The 23,523-nt window shown below is 38.3% G+C and overlaps 1 protein-coding gene across 2 annotated transcripts in view; it reads right to left on the bottom strand.

The window, feature by feature from the left end:
* LOC117400471 (guanine nucleotide-binding protein G(olf) subunit alpha) overlaps positions 1 to 23,523 on the bottom strand; it is a 146,061-nt gene that overhangs the window by 5,966 nt on the left and 116,572 nt on the right. For both annotated transcript variants that reach the window (XM_059022050.1, XM_059022051.1), the window contains exons 6-9: positions 1,574 to 1,628; positions 1,141 to 1,214; positions 683 to 741; positions 216 to 336 (exon numbers count right to left, since the gene is read on the bottom strand). In XM_059022050.1, coding sequence (XP_058878033.1) covers positions 216 to 336; positions 683 to 741; positions 1,141 to 1,214; positions 1,574 to 1,628 — 309 coding nt within the window. The remainder of the gene's footprint in view (positions 1 to 215; positions 337 to 682; positions 742 to 1,140; positions 1,215 to 1,573; positions 1,629 to 23,523) is intronic.

Here is a 23,523-nt window from a genome sequence, read left to right as displayed (position 1 = left end):
AAAGTTAGCAGAATGGATAAAACCGTCTTGAGAATTTTTTAATAAAACACATTTGCGAGCACAACATTTTATGAGATTTTTAAGTTAAGGTTATAGTCATCTGTTTAATTGCGTCACTCAGAGGATATTTTTCAGGTTTGGGCCACAGTTTTTTTTTTTAACCCTTAGAACGTGCTGACTGCTAGTTCAGTTTTATGTGCTGTGAAAACCTTTACCTGTTATTCCAGATACTCCTGAAGAGGTCGAGTGATTCCCGTAACCTGTTCGTGTTGTTGTCTTCCCTTATCACCATGTTGTAGCTACTACAGGCCACAACAAAGATAATAGCAGTGACATCTGGAATGAAAGAGAAAAGGAACAAAACATATTTTTTCACCTCCAAATCTTGACCTTTGGTACAAAACTCAACTAAACCTTTACAGCCAAGAGAAATGCCCTTAGCAGATTTTTTCTTTGCCAGTGGAAACGCTATTGAGCACAATACAGTAAGTCAATACGTCGCTGTTGGAAAAAATAGGTGTACTGTGCAAAAAGGAGTCTAAATCTTGCAATAAGCTGTACCAGGCTGTTCCAAATTGTAGTGCAAAATGTATTAGCACTGAATTAAAACCAAAACAAAAGAAACTTTGCAAGAAACCCTCTACCAGCAAGCAAAACAACTGCATGATGTGATAAAACTCACCATTAAAGCACTGGATCCATTTTCTCCTTTCATCTCTCTGTCCTCCCACATCAAACATGCTGTAAAAAAAAAATAAAAAAATAAAAAATGCCACAATTATGATGTAGACTGCTACCTCGTGAGGGGATCACTTTTCTTTAGTCATGATATGTAATTTAAACAAGCAAACAAAAGTAGACCACCATGGTGACCTATATACACTGTTTGCACATGTACAAATGTAACATACAGAAGGAAAACGGTCTCCACATACCCCCAGATTCAGATACAGCTCTCTCTTACTCTATCTCTGTTGAAAAAAGGCATTCCGCTGTATATGCCAACATTACTATCCAGCACAGCGGGCATCACTTTCTAGATAACTGACCACTGTGGACTCAAGACGAGAGCACTTACTGTAATAAAATAAAGTACGTCTACCCCTTTAACATTTTACAGATCTCCATCTATATACTTACTGGAAATTTACTTTGTCTACTTGAAATCGTGTTTCAAAAATCCCTGATGTCAAAACTCTGCATCGGAGCAGGTCCTAAAGCAAATCAGAAACAATGCACGTAAAGTTTACGTTGGTAACATTTCAATTTCATATACAGTTTGCAAAATGAAACTTTAAAAAAAAATACATTAAGAAAAAAATGGGCTGGATTTGTACTTCGCAAGTCAGGAATACTTGCTGTTAAGGAGGATTTTCCTTATCATCTCAGTCAACCAGGTTCCAAGTGAAGTGTTGACTGAACTCTTTCGCACAGAATCCCATGCAATATTTCTGTGCACGATTATACACAGCATGAAAAACTTTTTTCTGTAACATCTGTATAATAACAACAACTTAAAAAAGAAATATGAAATGAATTATTTTGAAAATACTAACTAGATTGCAAAGCTTACCTGGTCTGTGGGTGTGTAGTCATTCTGTCTCACAGAATCAATTTTTTCCAAAAAGCTGCACAAGGAAGAAAAGAAAATATGATAAATACAAACACCACTACAGTACAACTGTAAACTAGAAATGGGAGTTTTTGTGAACAAAAAAAAGCATCCCTGGTAGACTTAATGGTTTGTAAGCATGAAGTATGGAAATGTGAAAAAGATTTGTATCATATATATATATATATATATATATACAAAAGGTGACAGTGGCATTGTTAATTTGTACTGACCACCACCTGTAATGGAACTTTATTGTGACAACCACAGAATAGTAAAGATCTTGTCTGTAAGTGAGTGGTCTGATCACAGGTTAAAAGAATGTGGCACTGAAATGGTTAATGTTCATCAGACACTATCGATACTGGAACTTAGTTGAGAGAATCATAGAATTCAGCTGTGTACCAACTATAAAAACCCTATGTAAAAGGATATGGTCTGTATCATTGATATGGCCAGATGTTATCGCAATGAGGCAGTGAAAGGGATCATTGTTAATGGACAACACTGGTAATGGAACTCAAGAAAATGAAATAATACAGCGGTGTACTGTATCTCTGCAAGCTGTAACTTCAAAAGTCACACAACCTTAATATGGCCACCGCATTACAATCTGAACTAGACCTAGGGAATCACAGAATGCACCAAGTATGAAGTCAATATCTTGAAGCTTTGCAGCAGGTCTTTATAATCTGTAAACCAAAGTCACATGACCCTGATGTAGTGGCCTTCTTAGGTCACATGTCAAGGTTAAGCTTGCCACTAGATTTTGCCCAAAGAGTTTCCATAACTGAAAATACAATGTTTCAGTTATAAGATATCAGCAGTAGTAGATGCAGCGGCAGCAGTATATTATAGCACACTATACATTTGGGTGAATATGCAGCATTTTTGGTTCTTGGTAAAGGTTTGCATTTCATGTGCTGCTATGCAGTTAACCTAGAGCACAGGTTTTGTTTTCATTATACTATTATTATTATTTATTTCTTCCAGGGTGACTTACAATTGTTACAAGATATCACATTATACAAATATCACATTATTTTTTACATACAATTACCCATTTATACAGTTGGGGTTTTATTGGAGCAATCTAGGTAAAGTACCTTGCTCAAGGGTACAGCAGCAGTGTCCCCTACCTGGGATTGAACCCACGACCCTCCAGTCAAGAGTCCAGAGCCCTAACCACTACTCCACACTGCTGCCCCAATGAATCAACTATTCATTGATTTCACTTCCTTATTATATCTGCATACACTGTATATTATTTTTAACAGACTAAAAAATAATGACCTTAAAAGTATGGATTATTGCTTTAGAATTGGCACCTTTTATTGATACCTTTTACCTATAGGGCTACAGTAATTACCTAAAAATCTACAGTAGATCACTGCCTTGAGTAAATATACAAACTATTGGCCAGCAGAGGGCAGACAATCCTTAAGAAAACACTAGATTTTGCACTTTTGTTAACCTACCTATGCAGTAACATAAGTCTGACATCAATCCTCATACAGCAATGCCACCCCCTCTCCTTTTGAGAAACAGTGATAGTCATGGCTGCACATGTGCAGTCATTTTATTTAGCAGACAGGAAAGCAGGATATACTGTTGAAGTTTGTAATGAATGACCCCTACTGGCCAAATAGGCACATTGTATGTGTGCATAAAAGACATGACTACAAACCCCGCTACGGGGAATTCCCCTTTAGCGAAACTGTAGGGTGTCTGCCTTTAGTGCCGAGGTTCAGCAGTTCAAATCCCAACCCCAGCGGAGAAAAAGAAAATATATAATAAAAATACATAAAAAAGGGGCCATTACAAGTTCTTACTGTGTTCTAGTTCTTGCACCAGCAATTCAAATACATGAGGCTTTAGTATATAAAGACTTCACACAGTAAGTCAGCTGTTACTGACAAACTTTGGCTTCTAATTATGTAAGAAGAATTGTGTTTGAGAAAGAAAAGATAAAACAGCTATCTTCCAACTGGACAATATGTTCATATTGCTATAATAAGATTCAGGCTCACTGGGCATCCAGTTTTACAAAATCTGCCTCTTCCCCTCTCTCCCTCCCAGCTGACAAGGGCTTGCCAGATCTCAATGAGTGAATCAAATACAAAGAAGCTCTGCGGATCCAGTGGCTGCAAGCCAAACTATTCAACTAAACAGTTCTATATAGTTATTCTAGACTGATTTATGTCAGATATCTGTACATGTAGAACATATATATTGTTTAAAAATGAGATGACACTTCTATTTATTTTATTTACAAAAAAAAAAAAATAGTTGTGTAGCGAAGCAGAGTGCAGAAGCAGCAGCCTGACCCCGACCTGACCAACGTAGCAGCACTATTAACACTGAGCTAATCAGAAAACAAAAGAGGCCGGCAAGTTCACATTATAACACTGCACAGTTCACCATATTTTATGCTGATCTGTCACCAAATCAGTCAAGGATGTATGAAGCAGAACACTTTGTTTTGTCCCAGGTCTATCTCCCCCTCCCACACCACCCCCAACATTTTGTACTAGAGGCCAGTGCCACGAACAAAATATACTGCAGGCACAGTTGATTAGGAAGAAGAAATAACTTACAAAGACAGTACAATACTGAACACATAACCTCAGGGATGGGAGTGGGTGGTTTACAAAAACCACTTGTATTGCATGTTGTAGTAATCCAACATCAGTTATTGGTGCTTTTACGTTTCGAGTTAAAAGTGGAATGGTATCTCTGAGCTACATACAGTACAATACCCAACAGAACCACTGAAACTATACAATGTTGCTTTATAGGTATAAAATCGAATTAATCTCATAAATTACAACTGTATATTATTACTGACAACAAACAATTGATATAGTGTGTATACTGCAGTATTGTATCATGGTGATATGTTATCAGAAAGCAAGGCATTCACAGCTTTATGCATGATGCTATATCAACAGTACATCTGATAACTGATTCAGCTGATAAGGCTCTTGAGCAGTCTTATGCAGTGCTGCATGTGGCTTGATGTTAAAACCCAGGACCCTGGGACATTTACCTAAAAACTAGGATGATCCAGGGGCATAAAGGACATCCCTCATTCAAATAACTTGTTTCAATAAAGCAAATTTGCAGGTTCCATCAAAAATCCTCAAGTACTGAAAACATCCTGCCCTAGAGCTCTAATCGCCAAGCTTGTAAGACTACTGCATGAGGGAAACTGTTAATAGAGATGTAAAGAGTCTGTAATGCCAATTTTCTTTGCAAATGGGAAGCAATAAAAGGACTTCAGTTATATATTCTCATTTTTTTTTTATTTCGATCAAGGAAACAATGTGCACAAACAGTTTATTTCAATATAGTTTTATTACACAGAAACAAATAATTAAATCTCCTACCTACCAATTTACTTCAGAAACCAGAGTGAGGTACTGCATCATCAAACCAACATCTTCTTTAAAAGGCCATAACTATACAATTTGTATCACACTTGTCATGGTTTAACATTAAAATAATAAAGTGTAACCTGCAACTAACCTATGCAGGTAAACAAGAGTTAAACAAATCAAATTGCTCTTCCTAGGTTTGCCACATACAGTCCTTCTTAAAAATCTACTTGCCCCCTCCCTGTCGCACAAAACACAGACAAAAAAGTAGAATTTAACTTGTAGAATTTTTGTTTTATTAAACAATGAACACAATCAATTAGTGATTAATAATCATTTTTGCTTCATAAAATAAAATAAAGAAAACATAATTCAGTCCAAACATACTTGCCAAAACTGAGTCCATCTCATTTTTTTGCATGACACATGGCAAAACAAAAATAATTAAATTTAAAAGATTCTAAATTAAAATGATTTTGAGTACATTTTAAAACATATTTTTTACATTCAAACTAGGTAATCGTAGGGTATATTTCATCACAGAATGGAAATGTTATTCACTTAATAATCTTCAGATTCTCAGCTGTTTAGAAAGGTATAATATGGTTTACTTTCAGTGGATATTTGTCCTGATACACAGGCCGAAAGTCACGTTATGCTAAACAGGTAGAATGGGTTAAGGATTGGTTTCTAAACTACATTACCCAGAAGACTGGCAATGGCACTTGTTTAATATGTTTTGGTTTCCTATATGGCCATTGGATAAAGACAAATGATTTTGTTTCAGTGGGCGTTACGCCGTCAGTCTCACAGCATCCTGAGTTGTGAGAGACTGAGGGTACTCCGTGGAGAGTCGAGTCAGAATTCAGAGAAGGTATTCGTTTAGTAACAGTGCAATGCTATGGAGTAACTTCAAAGTCGTATTCATAATAATGAAGTCAATCTATATCTTTACAAACCTACTGCCAACCACCTGATTAAGTAGCTTTTAAAAAAATAAAAATAAAATGGCTAAACCGTTACATATAAAATAGTTAAAAGTTGTTTGTAATTCTTATTATGCTAAATGTTCTTCCTAGAGCTGGCAGTCAAACTTTACTGTAATAATGTAATAGTATTGCTGCATTAATTTCAATACGTTTGTTACTGTGTGTGACTGAGGGTTTGTGAATTAAAAGGATGTGTGTATCTGTGTACTCAGATATAAACTTACTAGAGAGAAGTGAGGCCAAACTGAATAATTCATCAACAGTCTGCAGAGTGTAATGCTGTGTTCTCTTCTTTTGTGAGATTCTTGGCCAGCGTTTGTCCACTTAACATTATTAAAACACAAAACAAGTAGACAACAAGACATCATGGAACCTTAGCTGTAATTATCCAGCCTGCAACACCACCTAAAGGGACTGTTTTTATTCACTATTGTATTGGTTCCCATTGGAAAAAGATATAAAAGTATGAAAGTGTCACAGTACACAACTTTTTATTGTGCACATTTTCTAAAAGTGTTCTCTGTCAGGAAATCAGGGGAACAATCAGGTCACTCAGGAACAAATGCGTCATGTAGTGTAAACACTTTACTTAAACCAGTTATTGCTGGATTTTGTTTGATTCCAGCAGACTTCCTCTCATCAAATATGAAATGATGCCTGCAATTAAAAGGAGGCAACTCTGGTACAATATTTTAGTGCAGTGAAAATTTCAAACCACAGGTACATTAACCCTCCCAACATGCCACATTATTGTGAATGGTTTTTTATTTTTTTTATTTTTCAGTATCATCCTGCCAGCTTGAACAGACCCTGTACCTTCACTGTGTCCATTGTTACTTATTGACCTATGAGGTTAGTGAACGTCCAGTTTACCCTGGCTTGGCTTTACTACACAATCATCTAGGATCACATGACAAAGGCCACAAAGTCTGGATAGCAGTGGGTGGGGTGTCTCTTTAAATGGAATTTCAAATCTAAAATCAGAAAGGGGATCTACAACAAAACTGTTAAGCTAAGGTGTCAAGAACATATTTGTTAAAGGATTATTATCCCTTTAATAAAAGTTACTCATTTTGGTACTTTAAATACAGAGATGTAATAAATCCACAACAATATTATATTACTACATCTTGACTGACTTACTTTTATGCACAGGTTTGTTTCCTGTGTGAAACCAAAACATATATGTGTATATATATATATATATATATATATATATATATATATATATATATATATATATATATATAATACAGTACTGTAGGCTAAAACATGTCCCATAGCAAAGTGCTGTACTGTATAATATTAAACTCACAACAAACAGGGACCAACAGCTTCCAACACATGCTGAACACGTTCTTATTCATCTATAAAGATGAGAAAGCAATTCCACATTAAAATAACCTTTAAAATAACCACTGGGGGGCTCCCGAGTGGCGCATCCAGTAAAAGCACTCGCTAGAGTGCAGGATGCGCTCTATAGCCTGGACGTCGCCGGTTCGAGTCCTGGCTATTCTACAGCCGACCGTGGACGGGAGCTCCCAGGGGGCGGCGCTCAATTGGCTGAGCGTCGTCCGGGGGGAGGGAGGGTTAGGTCGGCCAGGGTGTCCTCGGCTCACCGCGCACTAGCAACCCCTGTAGTCTGGCCAGGCGCCTGCGGGCTTGCCTGTAAGCTGCCCAGAGCTGCGTTGTCCTCCGACGCTGTAGCTCTGAGGCTGCTGCACGGTGAGTCTGCAGAGTGTAAAGAAGCGGGCGGCTGACGGCACATGCTTCGGAGGACAGCGTGTGTTCATCTTCGCCCCTCCCGAGTCAGCGCAGGGGTGGTAGCGGTGAGCTGAGCCTAAAAATATTTGGGCATTTCAAATTAGGGAGAAAATAATAAAAACTAATTGGCAATGACTAAATTAAAAAAAATAAATAAATAAAAAAAAATAACCACTGACTTGTTATATTGTGTGTGTACGTTCATCTTGCAGTCACACCAGCAGCCTGCAGATAGATATTGTAGGCTGAACGGAATCACATTCATTTCACTAATTGCATCCATAGTAAATAATTTCAATTAAATAAATAGATGTCAAATTTCGAATTAAAACCTATTCGAGTACTTAAGCACTACAAACACTGGGTACACGAATGCTCGTCCAATAGCTGCCAAAAGTTGTGAGGTATTGATTTTCCTTGTGCAATTATGCTGGCATATATCTAGACAGCTCCTCCAATTGGCAGCAAGCTATTTAACCATGGGACTCATCAGAAATATGGACTACTGTACACAGGTACTTCAATAACATGAGAGAGGCAATCCCCAGTCTGGCTGTCTTGCCTTGTGGAATATTATAGTGGGATTCCTCTATTATGGCCATCAAAGGCACTGAGTGAGAGCTGTCCTACAGTAATACATGGAGGTCACCAAACTGAAAGGCATTGACAGAGAGGTGGTGAACTATTTCCGGTATAACTATTGCATGTCTCAAACTGAGGGGTGTCTTGGAAAAACCTGATAACCCACAATGTAATGTTGTTTATATAACCAAGCTTTCTGTTCTTCAATCAACTTTTTACACGTTTTTAAAAAACTGAAACGTTAGTGGGTTACTGATGTAGTGATTTTTCCACCACATCTTTATTTTAACTTTTTATTTATTTATTTATTTATATATAAATTTAGTCGTTGCCAATTATTTTTATTATTTTCTCCCAATTTAGAATGGCCAATTATTTTTTTAAGCTCAGCTCACCGCTACCACCCCTGCGCTGACTCGGGAGGGCGAAGACGAACACGAACACACACTGTCCTCCGAAGCGTGTGCGGACTGCTTTTTTTTCCCCCACACTGCGGACTCACCATGCAGCCACCCAAGAGCTACAGCGTCGGAGGACAACGAAGCTCTCAGGCAGCTTACAGGCCAGACTACAGGGGTCGCTGGTGCGCGGTGAGCCAAGGACACCCTGGCCGACCTAACCCTCCCTCCCCCCGGGCGACGCTCGGCCAATTGTGCGCCACCCCCTGGGAGCTCCCGTCCACAATCGGCTGTGGAATAGCCTGGACTCGAACTCGCGACGTCCAGACTATAGCGCGCATCCTGCACTCCACGTGGAGCGCCTTTACTGGATGCGCCACTCGGAAGCCCCCCCATTTTAACTTTTTTCTGAACTTAGTTTTCAAAATGAGTTGAATAGTTAAATTTATTTTCCAGGACACCTCTAATCTTATTTAATGTACTGTAGTACTTAAACAAATAGTAGTTTCTTCTTCATTTTTTTACCGTCACCTTTTTCCTTTTATGGGTTGCTCTTTTTGTAAATACTTGAAAATAGTGTTTACTTTTTTCTTTTCTTTTTTAAATCTGTTTCAAGGTGCTTTTTACCTCAGTTCAGCTGCTGCATTTCAGTTCAAGAAATATGCAGTATAGGCTAAAGTCTAAAGGCTAAAGTAGCAAAAGTGTCTGCCATCTAGTGATTAGATACTTCAGATGAAGTTTCCTTTTGGTTTCCCAACAATAAACTGCCTTATTTTTTTATGGCAGTCAACCAAAAAACTGGAAAGCAACTTTTGAATTCAGATGAAAGGACCCAAACACAGACTAAAACCAAACCCCCCCACTGTATTAGAGAATAAGATTCTGCATTATAATTAGGGTTTCTGAATTTCGAGTTCTTTAAGAACTCAATTGATACCTGTTAAGCCATTTGTGTATCTCAATCACAACTTAGAAACGTGTTAATAGTAAAATTGATTTAAATTTACAGGTTTTTTTTTTTTCCGTGAAACAACTAAACAGGCTTTTAAAATCGGCCAAGCCTTAATTGTTCATTTACAAGCACAATGTAACATGTTAATAATTAAGCGACTAATCTTTATTAAAGCTATAATGAAAAATAAAGTATTTCATGCTGGACACACTATTACAATTGTTATCCGTAACTGTATTTACATTAATAAAGATACATCGCTTTTGCTATGAAATGAAAAAGTTAGACTTACGATTTAAAATTCCATTTAGGCGTTTCACAGAAAAAAAACTGTATATTAAATTAACGCGTTTCTCAGTTGTGATTGAGATACATCAATTTTACTATTAATGCGTTTCTCAGTTGTGATTGAGATACACAAATGGCTTAACAGGTATCATTAGTTGAAAAGTCAGGGTAAAACACAGAAAATCTGAAGCCCCAATTATAATCTATTTTATAGATCTTATGCACAACCTCCCCAGAGTCCCTAAAAGTTGGCTCCGCAGTTAAGGAGTACGCAGTACGTGAATACCTTTCTTCTTTGAAAAAACCAACCTTAGACAACCTTAAAGTCAATGACAGTTTATACTGAATTAGGTGAGGTGCTCATTTGATGATTGTGTTGACTTTTTACAAATAGTGGACATTCTTTAATTAGCAAAGGGCAATGCACAGATCAATAGTTTCCATATTTTGAATGCTTTGTGCTGCTTTATGCCCTACTGCACGCTAAAGCTTGAACTATACTCTGTTTTATTATAAATAAATACAGTGGTGGAATTTTTTTTTTTTTTTTTTTACATAGTATAACTGTAGTTACCTCTTTCTTCTCCCAGTACAAACATAACATAAATCATATGAAGGGAATATCTCATTAATAACTTACATATCAATGTAACCATTCTGTTTAGTAAGTATTCTAAAAGGAATTCATGGAAAGCCCAGTGTAAAATCCCCTATACTGTATTAAAAGCACAATCCTGTTTTACACTCCTGTGGATGCTTATATTGTTGGATCAGTCAAATATGGTAGTTATATCTTGTTGCTGGTTTTCATAAAAAAGGAGTTTAATTTGAGGTTTGTAAGATCAATTATGAGTGTATTTTTATTTATTTATTTGCATTTTTATACACTAGTATCTCAAAGCACTGTACAGTACATAGTAGAAAATCAAACCACAATACATTTGTAAAACATCTACCCTAATCATACCATTTAAATAACATATTCAAACAGTATAATATATTAATATCTCAAATCAACTGATGTATCTCAGTCACAACTGAGAAACGCGTTAATTTACATTTTTTTCTGTATAATTATATATATATATATATATATACACACAGTACTGTGCAAAAGTTTTAGGCAGGTGTGAAAAAATGCTGTAAAGTAAGAATGCTTTCAAAAATAGACATGTTAATAGTTTATATTTATCAATTAACAAAATGCAAAGTGAGTGAACAGAAGAAAAATCTACATCAAATCAATATTTGGTGTGACCACCCTTTGCCTTCAAAACAGCATCAATTCTTCTAGGTACACTTGCACACAGTTTTTGAAGGAACTCGGCAGGTAGGTTGGCCCAAACATCTTGGAGAACTAACCACAGTTCTTCTGTGGATTTAGGCAGCCTCAGTTGCTTCTCTCTCTTCATGTAATCCCAGACAGACTCGATGATGTTGAGATCAGGGCTCTGGGGTGGCCATACCATCACTTCCAGAACTCCTTGTTCTTCTTTACGCTGAAGATAGTTCTTAATGACTTTCGCTGTATGTTTGGGGTCGTTGTCATGCTGCAGAATAAATTTGGTGCCAATCAGATGCCTCCCTGATGGTATTGCATGATGGATAAGTATCTGCTTGTACTTCTCAGCATTGAGGAGACCATTAATTCTGACCAAATCCCCAACTCCATTTGCAGAAATGCAGCCCCAAACTTGCAAGGAACCTCCACCATGCTTCACTGTTGCCTGCAGACACTCATTCGTGTACCGCTCTCCAGCCCTTCGGCGAACAAACTGCCTTCTGCTACAGCCAAATATTTCAAATTTTCAAATCAGTCCAGAGCACCTGCTGCCATTTTTCTGCACCCCAGTTCCTGTGTTTTCGTGCATAGTTGAGTCGCTTGGCCTTGTTTCCACGTCGGAGGTATGGCTTTTTGGCCGCAAGTCTTCCATGAAGGCCACTTCTGACCAGACTTCTCCGGACAGTAGATGGGTGTACCAGGGTCCCACTGTTTTCTGCCAATTCTGAGCTGATGGCACTGCTGGACATCTTCCGATTGCGAAGGGAACTAAGCATGATGTGTCTTTCATCTGCTGCAGTAAGTTTCCTTGGCCGACCACTGCATCTACGGTCCTCAACGTTGCCCGTTTCTTTGTGCTTCTTCAAAAGAGCTTGGACAGCACATCTGGAAACCCCTGTCTGCCTTGAAATTTCTGCCTGGGAGAGACCTTGCTGATGCAGTATAACTACCTTGTGTCTTGTTGCTGTGCTCAGTCTTGCCATGGTGTATGACTTTTGACAGTAAACTGTCTTCAGCAACCTCACCTTGTTAGCTGAGTTTGGCTGTTCCTCACCCAGTTTTATTCCTCCTACACAGCTGTTTCTGTTTCAGTTAATGATTGTGTTTCAACCTACATATTGAATTGATGATCATTATAACCTGTTTGGTATAATTGTTTAATCATACACCTGACTATATGCCTACAAAATCCCTGACTTTGTGCAAGTGTACCTAGAAGAATTGATGCTGTTTTGAAGGCAAAGGGTGGTCACACCAAATATGGATTTGATTTAGATTTTTCTTCTGTTCACTCACTTTGCATTTAGTTATTTGATAAATATAATCTATTAACATGTCTATTTTTGAAAGCATTCTTACTTTACAGCATTTTTTCACACCTGCCTGAAACTTTTGCACAGTACTATATATATACATACTTACATACACACATCCATACATAATATCAACATATTATTTATTTAGCAGATGCCTTTATCCAAGGCGATTTACAGAGACTATGGTGTGTGAACTATGCATCAGCTGCAGTCACTTACAACAACGTCTCACCCGGAAGACAGAGCACAAGGAGGTTAAGTGACTTGCTCAGGGTTAACACGAGTCAGTGGCTGAGCCGGGATTTGAACTAGGGACCTCCTGGTTACAAGCCCTTTTCTTTAACCACTGGACCACACTGCCTCCTGTATAAAACTTGCATTAACACCCACAAAGACAAAAAAGATATTTTATTAAAGTAAGTTTTCAGTCTAGACTTAACTGTAATGGTCCCAGCTTCCCTGACAGACGCAGGCAGAGCATTCCACAATTTAGGAGAAAAAGCCCTACCTCCCATGGTGATTTTGTTGACCCTAAGAATAACCAGTAACCCCGCATCCTGTGATCTCAAGAGTGCGATGCGGAAAAAACTGGGTGCTAATCCATTCAGGGCTTTATACGTTAACAACAACATCTTAATCAATTCTATACTCCACAGCGTGCAACATAACCGGTTACAATCACACATTAAATACAGTATGTGAAATCTGTGCTTGCATGCATACAATGTTGTAGAGTGTTAGAAACCAGGAAGTCTCCATAGTAAAGCCAGCAGAGAGATGTTCCTTTCTGGCTTGTTTCATCTAGTTGAGCAGCCCTTTCCTATCATGTATTACACACATATTAAGAGGTAAGCTCTCGGCCGTACTAGTCCATATACTGTACTTTACACACAGAACATGAGTGCAACAAAGAACCCCACATTTCTTATATTAATATAATATACAGTGTAAAGGATTATTTACTTATGGCAAATTAATTCAGGAACTTATCAAAAAATTAGTGCAAACAATCTATTTTATCCTTTGTAATAAATTAAGACATGGAGAATTTAAACGAGAAAGGTTATATGTAGTTTTGCTCTCTGACAGCTACATTAAACAGATTTGGAAATTAACCTAAAAATGATATATACATATACAGCTACAGTGGTCTTTCTAAATATAACCACACACATGAACTTTCTCCTAAAAACCTGATTATACAAACCAAAATTGTATAAACACACGTACCTGGTCTCTCTCAGACTAAGGAATAAATAGTTCAAAACTGACATTAAACAGTCTAATTTTCTACGTACACAGTTCAGGGTTTGAATTTTCTCAGAAAACAGTATATTAAAGTCACACTTAATTTGATTGCATTACAATACATCATTGAAACATATTATGGCATAAAATATATTCTTCCTGTATTAGAATGGTTTCTGCTGTAATGTAGAGTACCCTATGGATCTCAAAAGCTTGTCTGCTTAGCGTTTTCTGACAGTCAGGCATGCATAAACTTGAAAGGTTTAAACTGTTTAGACACAGGCTACAAAATAACATCATCCCTGGTTGCACATTTAAAAAAGACAGGCATTTAAAGATACAGCCAGGTGATATCACCTTTTTCCTATTTAACCACTATGTCCTAGTGGTTTTGAAAAAGAGGAAGAGGGTTTTCAAGTTCAGGTTCTTCCTAGTTAATGGAGAAAACACCAGTGTTTCACATTATGTACCAGTGTTCCAAGGTTTCCATGTTGTATAGATCATGTGGTCAATGTACAACATGAGATACACCTGTGCTGTACAAAGATGCTGTGTCACAATATGGTACATAGTACAGCGAGTGCCCTATTCCTGAACCCACTGTAAACACAATATCCCACAGAAAAAATGCAAACCCCAAGAAACAAGTTAAAGACTCTAGACACTTAAAAGACTATGTAGAAATACATGTCTTCGGTGGTCCTACATTGCTTGCATGAGAACACTGTATAAAAAGTCGGTAGCAAGTAAAGTTACAGTTAAAAAAAAAAGTATTATTATTCTATCAGTTTTTCTTCAGTAGGGAAAATGTGTATTAAAAGCAGACAAGAAGACATCAGTACCGCAAGAAAGGGTCAGTAAAGCTGAACAGCGTCTTACACATTAAATGGGATAATCCACGAAATGCACAAATACACATTTTGAATAAAATCTCAAAAGCTTTAGTCTAGTATACAAATGTTTAAATGTCTAAGACACAGATTTTATGATAGTTTGAAGTTATGGATGGGTTTGTACATTGTAAATAATATCATTTCTATCTTTATAAACAAATACAAAATGAATTACAATATTTTAAAGCTTTTTGATACAACTAATTGAAATTATGAAATGGAGAAAAGATTGTGTCCACTAGATCATTGTTATGATGTTATTTTGAGGCTTGGTGTCATGTACAAAAAAAAAAAAAAGTTTTAAATATTTGGTGGTAGGCTGAGGCACAGGATCAAATGCCAAGGGTTGTTGTTTAGGTTATAATTGAGTTACAGTTGCAGAGCTACAGTTTCAGACCCCTGGCCTTGCCACTGTGCAGAAAACGTTTTTGATTTACACACTACACTGTGCCGTTCCAGTTCTGCAGCTACTGTAAGTTGTATTTCTCCGATAAGACTCCAGGTGGCATGGTTCTCCATGCTGCGCTCACACACTTGCTGCTTGTGCTCGCTCTCTCTCTCTCTCTTCTCTGCACAGACCCCTTTGGTTGACCCTGGTTGATTGCAGCTGCAATTCTGTTCCCATGGCAACCTCTACAGTCCACAGCCAGTCGATACCACTCCTCTGCGTTGCCATGCTAGGAACCTTCTGCTTACAGACATATGTTACAATACATATACCCTTGCCTTCAGAGCTCCCTTCTCACTCCTCTGTTGCAACACTGATTTAGTACTGCATCCACAACTTTTCTTGGCTTCTGAAATGCAGCGATAGTCACATCAAATTATTTGATAACTTCCACACTACTGTGATGTGCAAAAAATACTGTGTCATCCATACTGGAAGCCCAATGTTTAACATATTTCTGTTAGTAAATTACTGAATAGTTTGTCTTTTTTATCATTTTTTCATAGGTGCTGTAGAAATTAATCTAAACCAGTTGTACAGTGCAAAGGTGCATTACGGTACAGCTGAAACATTACTTTCCTCTAAATATTTTTGCCAACTTTTAGACTCCACATTTTTAACACAGACAAAATATAAATCACTTAATCTTGGTACAGTAGTCTACAGCTAAGAAAACACCCCTTGGGAAGCAAGCGAAGTTGACCACCAGACACAATAAGAAACACACTGTATTTATTACTTGTCATGATGTAAGTGCATCAACATAGGAAATGAACAGAATTAGAAAGAAAAAAGCAATAGGCAAGTGTATGTTAATAAACTATAATAATAAAGTAACAGACAAACCGACGTTAATAAACTGTCAAACTAAATTAACATAGCACCTCTACACACGTTAAAACATGCAGCAGCAGCTCTAGTTTAATTATGAATACCTGTACAGGAGCAATATTCAAGACATGTACTCAATTATTTAACAGAATGGTGAACTAGCCAGAACGGAAAAACACCAAATTGCTCAGCGACTTGTATCTGATTCTTTTTTCAGGATTTTGAACAAATTTCCAACTTTTTGTAGTAAGAGAAACAGCGCCATGTTGCGCAGTTTGTTTTTACATGCAATTCTGTAGCAATGAGCTGCACTCGTAGAACACAGAATACAAAACGAGGCAATGCGATAACGACGGTTCTGGAAAGATTGAATACACCAATTAGTGTACATCAAGACACTCTCGTGATGACAAGTCACATCTGAAAAGACTGAATAAACCATTTGATGATGAGTTATCAGGTTACAAAACAGTACTGTATCAGTTGTGAACGAATCGCTAGCAGTGCCAAAAAGGTGTTCTTTTAAGTGAAGTTCCTATATGTGGAGACTACTGTATTGTCACTTTGACCCCACCCTCATTCTCATAGCTAAAACATACAATAGTGGTACAGTATTGAAAGCAAGTGTTACAGAACACAACACATTTTTGCTGTGCAAAACCATGCACAACATTTGATTCAGGTTTTTGATAATGACATTAAACCACAATGCAAATTACAAGGCAGCTTCTATGCAACACTGAAAACCACACCGTAACTAAAGCCTCTTTTTGGAGGGTTTTGCTAAGTTATACTTTTATAACTGCTTATAAACTGTGGTATTTATTAGCGCACAATACAGTATAGTTTCTAACTGTTTTTTTTTTTTTTTACTGATACAAGACTTCATGTAAAACTACACTATTTATAAATCACACTGGAACCTACCAGCAGCCTGAGATTTCCATGCAGTTAAAATGACCAAAAATAAAAATGGAGGGTGGGACAGACAGACTTCTATTGATACCTTTGAACGACTGCAAAATAAATGCATGCTCTTAACCTTTTTCTTAATGTAGCCGTCCCAAGTATTTTACAGTATCTTGCTTCTTTTAATTGCAATTAATTATATTACAATTATATCCTGCATCCACTTAAAGTGCTTGGCAGCCTGCAAGAGAGTGCTAACGATTGGGAATGTTTGCAGCACCTTGGGCCCACCTTCTAATGCTGACCTTCCTTTGTTTACAGCACATTGCTGGGATACTCCCTTTGATTCAGCCTCACACACGTGACCCGCAGCCAGTTTGCCAGTTTCTGCTCTGCAGTGTTGCTGCTAAAAATAGCTCCAGCTTGCCTTGGCTCCACAGCTAGTTTACATAAGCTCTTAGGGGGGAGACCCTGTTGAGGGGGTAAGCGACATACAGCGGCAGGAGCACTCTCAACGCAAGCCAGTCCAGCACTGCTTTAGCTTAAATCTGCATCAGCCCAAAGACATATAAACTCTTGAATAACATATAATGATTGGCAATTATTTTAGCTACACAAATCAGAACAATAAGATAAAAAGTAATGTGTCAATTTCCCTCAAATAATACTACCTGGATGCAGTAATGATGATTCAAATTCTTTTTTTTTGTTGTTGTTAACAGTTTGCACAATAAAACAAAAATGTTACTACCACTACTGTAATTATTATTAGATACTTTAGAAAATATCAACACACATAAATACTGTAGACATCTATTTAAAAAAATAAATCTTTGAAGCACTCTAAAGCCGACAAATTGTATTAACTAGTGTTCTGTAGCACTAGTGACAGTGCCAAAGTTCTCTTGAGATATGTTATGTCATGTGGCTATTCCTTTGACTTGGTTCATGCAATTATGTTTTTTGATTGAATCTATCACAGAGATTAACAAATTAATCATGTGCAATAAATAAGGAGTCTGAAAAACAACCAAAAAAATGGAATGGTAACTAGTGATCCCTGCATCTGGCAATAAGTTAGTTGAGTCTAATGTACAAATACTGGATTTCAGGCCTGCTCCACTCTGGAAGCAGAGCAGACCTGAAGAATGCATTTTAAACCTGTAGCTTTTTTGTTTTTGGTGTTTTTCCTCCTTAGGAAATAGTTCAAGCAACACTTACTGAACTGTACCTTATTGCTGTGTATAAATTATTACTTTGTTTTTGTTTAAATTTATTTATATATACCATAATGTTATTTTACAGACAACATCTTTGTTGATCAGTTCACCTTTCTAAAATCAGGACCTTACTATATGCTGGCCAACTACCAAAGAATGAAACCTGGTCGACAGGACTTTTATTTTGCTAATATTTAGAGTTTGCGTCTTGTTGATTCTGGTATGTTCAATATTGTTATCTTGCTCAGGCAGGCCCCATGAGGTACTCTGCTGTGTGTATGTATTCAGTAAGGGGTTTCTCTGTAAGATCTTTTTTTTTTTATGTTCTCTAAATATAATAAGATATTTATTATACATTCAAACAGGATGCTATAACAATGCAAGTGTTAAACTGTAATACGTCACACCCACATCATCATCATCATATGGCCTTTACTTGGTGTTCTTCCAAAACCTTTACTTCACCTTTTTGTTTAGACAGTTGTTTTATTTTCAGATGCCTCCCTTTTTTTCTTTCCCACCACTAGAGCACTACTGTAGGTGCAGTGACACGTACCGTTCTCAGTAACCCCCCGGTGGAGGCCCTCTTCCTCTACAACTGTACTAAAGGAGTGGTAATAGCTAGTCTGTCCAATCTCTCTATGCATGAGTCTTTCTACTGGCTATCAACTGTCACCATGCACACATGAACTGCTAGGCTTAACCAATCCCTCACCTATACAAACTGAGGTTTGTGTTGACATTAAATCTTCTGCATAGTGCCTTATTATTTCTCCCTCTTCACTTGTGTTTTCCACAGCCTTAACTGTTTGAAATTACACAAAAAATACATTTTCAGCAAAGAGGTACACAGAACATACCAACCACATTATTTAACTACTACTATTGATAGATATGATTGTTTTAAAATAGACAGTAGTAGGGGCATTCAAAATTGCTTGTGAAATTTACACTGACAGGTAATATCACAGTGGAGTCATCTTGTCTAATTGGGCATAGCCAAACACAACAGAAAGTACAGTGTACAAACTGAGCATTTTTAGGGAGCACTGGAGTCAGTTTTCCAGCAACGTATTTTGTCTCTAAATCTTACAAGTCCAAGGCTGCATTGAAACCAAGTGGATAAGTGGTGAACAAGTTATAATGATTTGCCAAATTTCACTTAAAATTAGGAAATGTTTTCCTTTAAAATCCTTTTCAACATTTTTAACTTGCATGAAGCCAGGTGCACAGCAAACCTGATTGATACATTTATGGCCTAGTTGTGTTACAATGCTGAAAGCAGTCTGCAATAGGCAAATGTCACGAAATGGAAACTTTCACCGAAGACAGAAATCTGAAGTCATGCCCCTCTTTTCTTACAGTAAACCTTACTTGTCTGGCAAAATAGGTGCACCTCCAACTCAAGCACACAAATAAGAAGCTGCTCATTTTTTGAACACTTTAACCACCTGTTTGAGTGTCAGTTTCACAGGCCTTTTAAGAAAAGTGATGGAGGATTAAACTGTACATCCCTGTACTCTCGTTGGGTTGAACTGATGGGACAAAATGAATGTTTTTTAAATATGTTTTTGTCCTATTTTAAAACAGTAGTGGGCACTATACCTTTAAAGTTTTTAATCATATAATTTAACAACCTGAAAAAAAAAAATCCTTCCTAAAAAGTGCCCATTTGTTTCTGCATATGCCGATTAATATTTGCCAGCAGTTCTTTTTTCAAAGTTTAAAGTTGGGCACAATCTTTAACTGTTAAATATGAGGGTCTTGCATCTCACAGGTTGCATTAAAGTTAAGCTTACAGAACACAGCATCTTGGGCAGTTTGATAAAAAGGATGCAGATTGAAACTTTGAAACATATTAGTCCGGGCCGGGGAGGAGTGGAGTGCCCTCTAGAGAGAATGGATTTCCATTAATCTTCTGAGATCTAAACCCAGAGAATTTTTTACATGGAAAGTGAAGGGCGGTGCATAGTTCACACACCCTAGTCTCTGTAAGTCGCCTTGGATAAAGGCGTCTGCTAAATAAACAAATAATAATAATAATAATAATAATAATACAAATACAGAAAAAAATAACTACATTATTATTATTATTATTATTATTATTATTATTATTAATAAACTATGCCTGGGGGCTCCCGAGTGGCACATCCAGTAAAAGCACTTGCGTAGAGTGCAGGATGTGCCCTATAGTCTAGTCTATAGTTCGAGTCCAGGCTATTCCTTTGCCGACCGAGGACGGGAGCTCCCAGAGGGCGGCGCTCAATTGGCAGAGCGCTGCCCGGGGGGAGGGAGGGCTAGGTCGGCCAGGGTGTCCTCGGCTCACCGGGCACCAGTGACCCCTGTAGTCTGGCCGGGCGCCTGCGGGCTTGCCTGTAAGCTGCCCGAGAACTGCGTTGTCCTCTGATGCTGTTGCTCTTGGGTGGCTGCATGGTGAGTCCGCAGTGTGAAAAAAAGCGGTCGGCTGACGGCACACGCTTCGGAGGACAGCGTGTGTTCGTCTTCACCCTCCCGAGTCAGCGCAGGGGTGGTAGCGGTGAGCTGAGCATAATAAAATAATTGGCCATTCCAAATTGGGAGAAAATAATAATAAAAAATAATTGGCAACGACTACATTTATAATAAATAAATAAATAAATAAATAAATAAATAAATAAATAAACTATGCCTTTCCAGTGAATATTTAAATTAAAATATAGAATTGATAGTGGACTAGATTTTTATTTTATTTGTACTATTATTATGATGTTTGAGAATTAACTCCTGCAATGAATCCAAAACTGTAGTACTGTACAATCAAAATGTTTTATAAATGTTATACATACGAGTGAAAGTACAAAAAGTTTTTAATTCTGGCATTCATGGTATTCACACTGTGCATAGGGCTCTGTACCTTGACAAACAATTAATATGAGAATTTTCATCTACTGTACAGTATGCAAGAAAATATATCTTTTTGATCATTTACTTTAAAAAGCAGGTGTAACCATTGTTACCCAAAGTTTTGCAAACTTCATATTTACCCTGGGTGGCCATGGTGTTGAACACTGATAACACTATTATCCACCATCATGGTGTGAACACTGATAACACTACGCACGCTTATCCACTATCTGTGGCTAAACTATTTGGTAGTATGAATCGCCCCCCACCCACACTTGCTTTTCCCCGAACTGCCTTACTGACAAAAAGACATGAAATGCACTCCCTTGCACGACCCTGTGGAAAACAAAGAAAAAGAATCACCTGTTTTCCCCTGTTTTTCCATCAAAACAAAAAGCTGTGCCTTAAATAAGCAGTGATCAGCAGAGACCTTAAGCTACAGTTCCGTGAAAAAAAGTGTTTGCCCTGCCTGATTTTCTGCATTTTTGCATATTTTTGACACTGAATGTTATCAGATCTTCAACCAAAACCTAATATTAGATAAAAGGGACCCTGAGTGAAAAAATAACACAAAAATTTGATACATATTTCATTTATTTATTAAAGAAATGTATGCAACACGCAATGTCCCCATGTGAAAAAGTAATCGCCCCCTTAGACTCAATAACTGGTTACTCCACCTTTAGCAGCAATAACTGCAACCAAACGCTTCCTGTAGTTATTGATTAGTCTCTCACAGCGCCGTGGAGGAATTTTGGCCCACTCCTCCATGCAGAACTGCTTCAACTCAGTAACATTTGTGGGTTTTCGAGCATGAACTGCTCGTTTCAGGTTCTGCCACAACATCTCAATTGGGTTTAGGTTTGGACATTGACTAGGCCATTCCAAAACTTTAAATTTCTTGTTCTTCAACCATTCTGATGTAGACTTGCTTGTATGTTTCGGATCATTGTCTTGCTGCATGACCCAGCTGCGCTTCAGCTTCAGCTCACGGACGGATGGCCTGACATTCTCCTGTAGAATTCTCTGATACAGAGCAGAATTCATGGTTCCTTCAATGATGGCAAGGCGTCCAGGTCCTGATGCAGCAAAGCATCTCCAAACCATGACACTATCACCACCATGCTTGACCGTTGGTATGAGGTTCTTACTGTGGAATGCAGTGTTTGGTTTTTGCCAGACATAACGGGGCCCATGTCGGCCAAAAAGTTCCACTTTTGACTCATCTGTCCATAGAACATTGTTCCAGAACTCTTGAGGATCATCTAGGTGCTTTTTGGCAAACTTTATTTATTTATTTATTTTTAATTTAGTCGTTGCCAATCAGTTTTTTTAAATTATTTTCTCCCCAATTTGAAATGCCCAATTATTTTCAGGCTCAGCTCACCGCTACCACCCCTGCGCTGACTCGGGAGGGGCGAAGATGAACACACGCTGTCCTCCGAAGCGTGTGCCGTCAGCTGCCCGCTTCTTTACACTCTGCAAACTCACCGTGCAGCCGCCTCAGAGCTACAGCATCGGAGGACAACGCAGCTCTGGGCAGCTTACAGGCAAGCCCGCAGGCGCCCGGCCAGACTACAGGGGTCGCTGGTGCACGGTGAGCCGAGGACACCCTGGCCGACCTAACCCTCCCTCCCCCCCGGACGACGCTTGGCCAATTGAGCGCCGCCCCCTTGGAGCTCCTGTCCACGGTCGGCTGTGGAATAGCCTGGACTCGAACCGGCGACGTCCAGGCTATGGAGCGCATCTTGCACTCTAGCGAGTGCTTTTACTGGATGCGCCACTCAGGAGCCCCCTCTTTTTGGCAAACTTGAGACAAGCATTCATGTTCTTCTTAGTGAGCAATGGTTTCCACCTTGCTACTCTGCCATGAATACCATTTTTGCCCAGAGTCATGAACACTGACCTTAGCCAAGGCGAGAGAGGCCTGCAGGACCCTGGATGTTGTTCTAGGGTTCTTTGTGACTTCCTGGGCGATTTTACGCCTTGCTCTTGGAGAGATTTTGGCAGGACGGCCACTCCTGGGAAGATTCACTACTGTGCCAAACTTTCTCCATCTGGACAATATGGCTCCGACTGTGGTTCGGTGGAGGCCCAGAGCCTTAGAAATGGCTTTGTAACCCTTTCTAGACTGATAGGCATCAACAACTTTTTTCCGGAGGTCTTCAGGAATTTCTTTTGTTCGTGGCATGATGTGCCTCTAGAACCTGTGTGCTGACAACTTCACTCTGATGGTAAGGGCCAAAGTTAGTCAGATTTATATTGGGCAGGGCTTGCCCAAATCAGGCCTGGTTGTTAACCAAAGTACTCAAACAGCTGACCCTAATTATCCATTTAATTGGGTTGAGTTAACTAAGGGGGGGCAATAACTTTTTCACACCTGAAGATTGCATGTTTGATTACCTTGCACACCAAACAAATGAAAGAAGCACCAAACTTTGGTGTCATTTTTTCTCTCAGACTCCCTCTCTATACTACTACCAAATACAATGTGAAAAATGTGCAAAAATGCAGAAAATCAGACAGGGGGC

The sequence above is a fragment of the Acipenser ruthenus genome, chromosome 4 (genome assembly GCF_902713425.1).
Source record: "Acipenser ruthenus chromosome 4, fAciRut3.2 maternal haplotype, whole genome shotgun sequence".
NCBI lineage: Eukaryota > Metazoa > Chordata > Actinopteri > Acipenseriformes > Acipenseridae > Acipenser > Acipenser ruthenus.
This window is presented reverse-complemented; position numbering and strand designations above follow the sequence as displayed.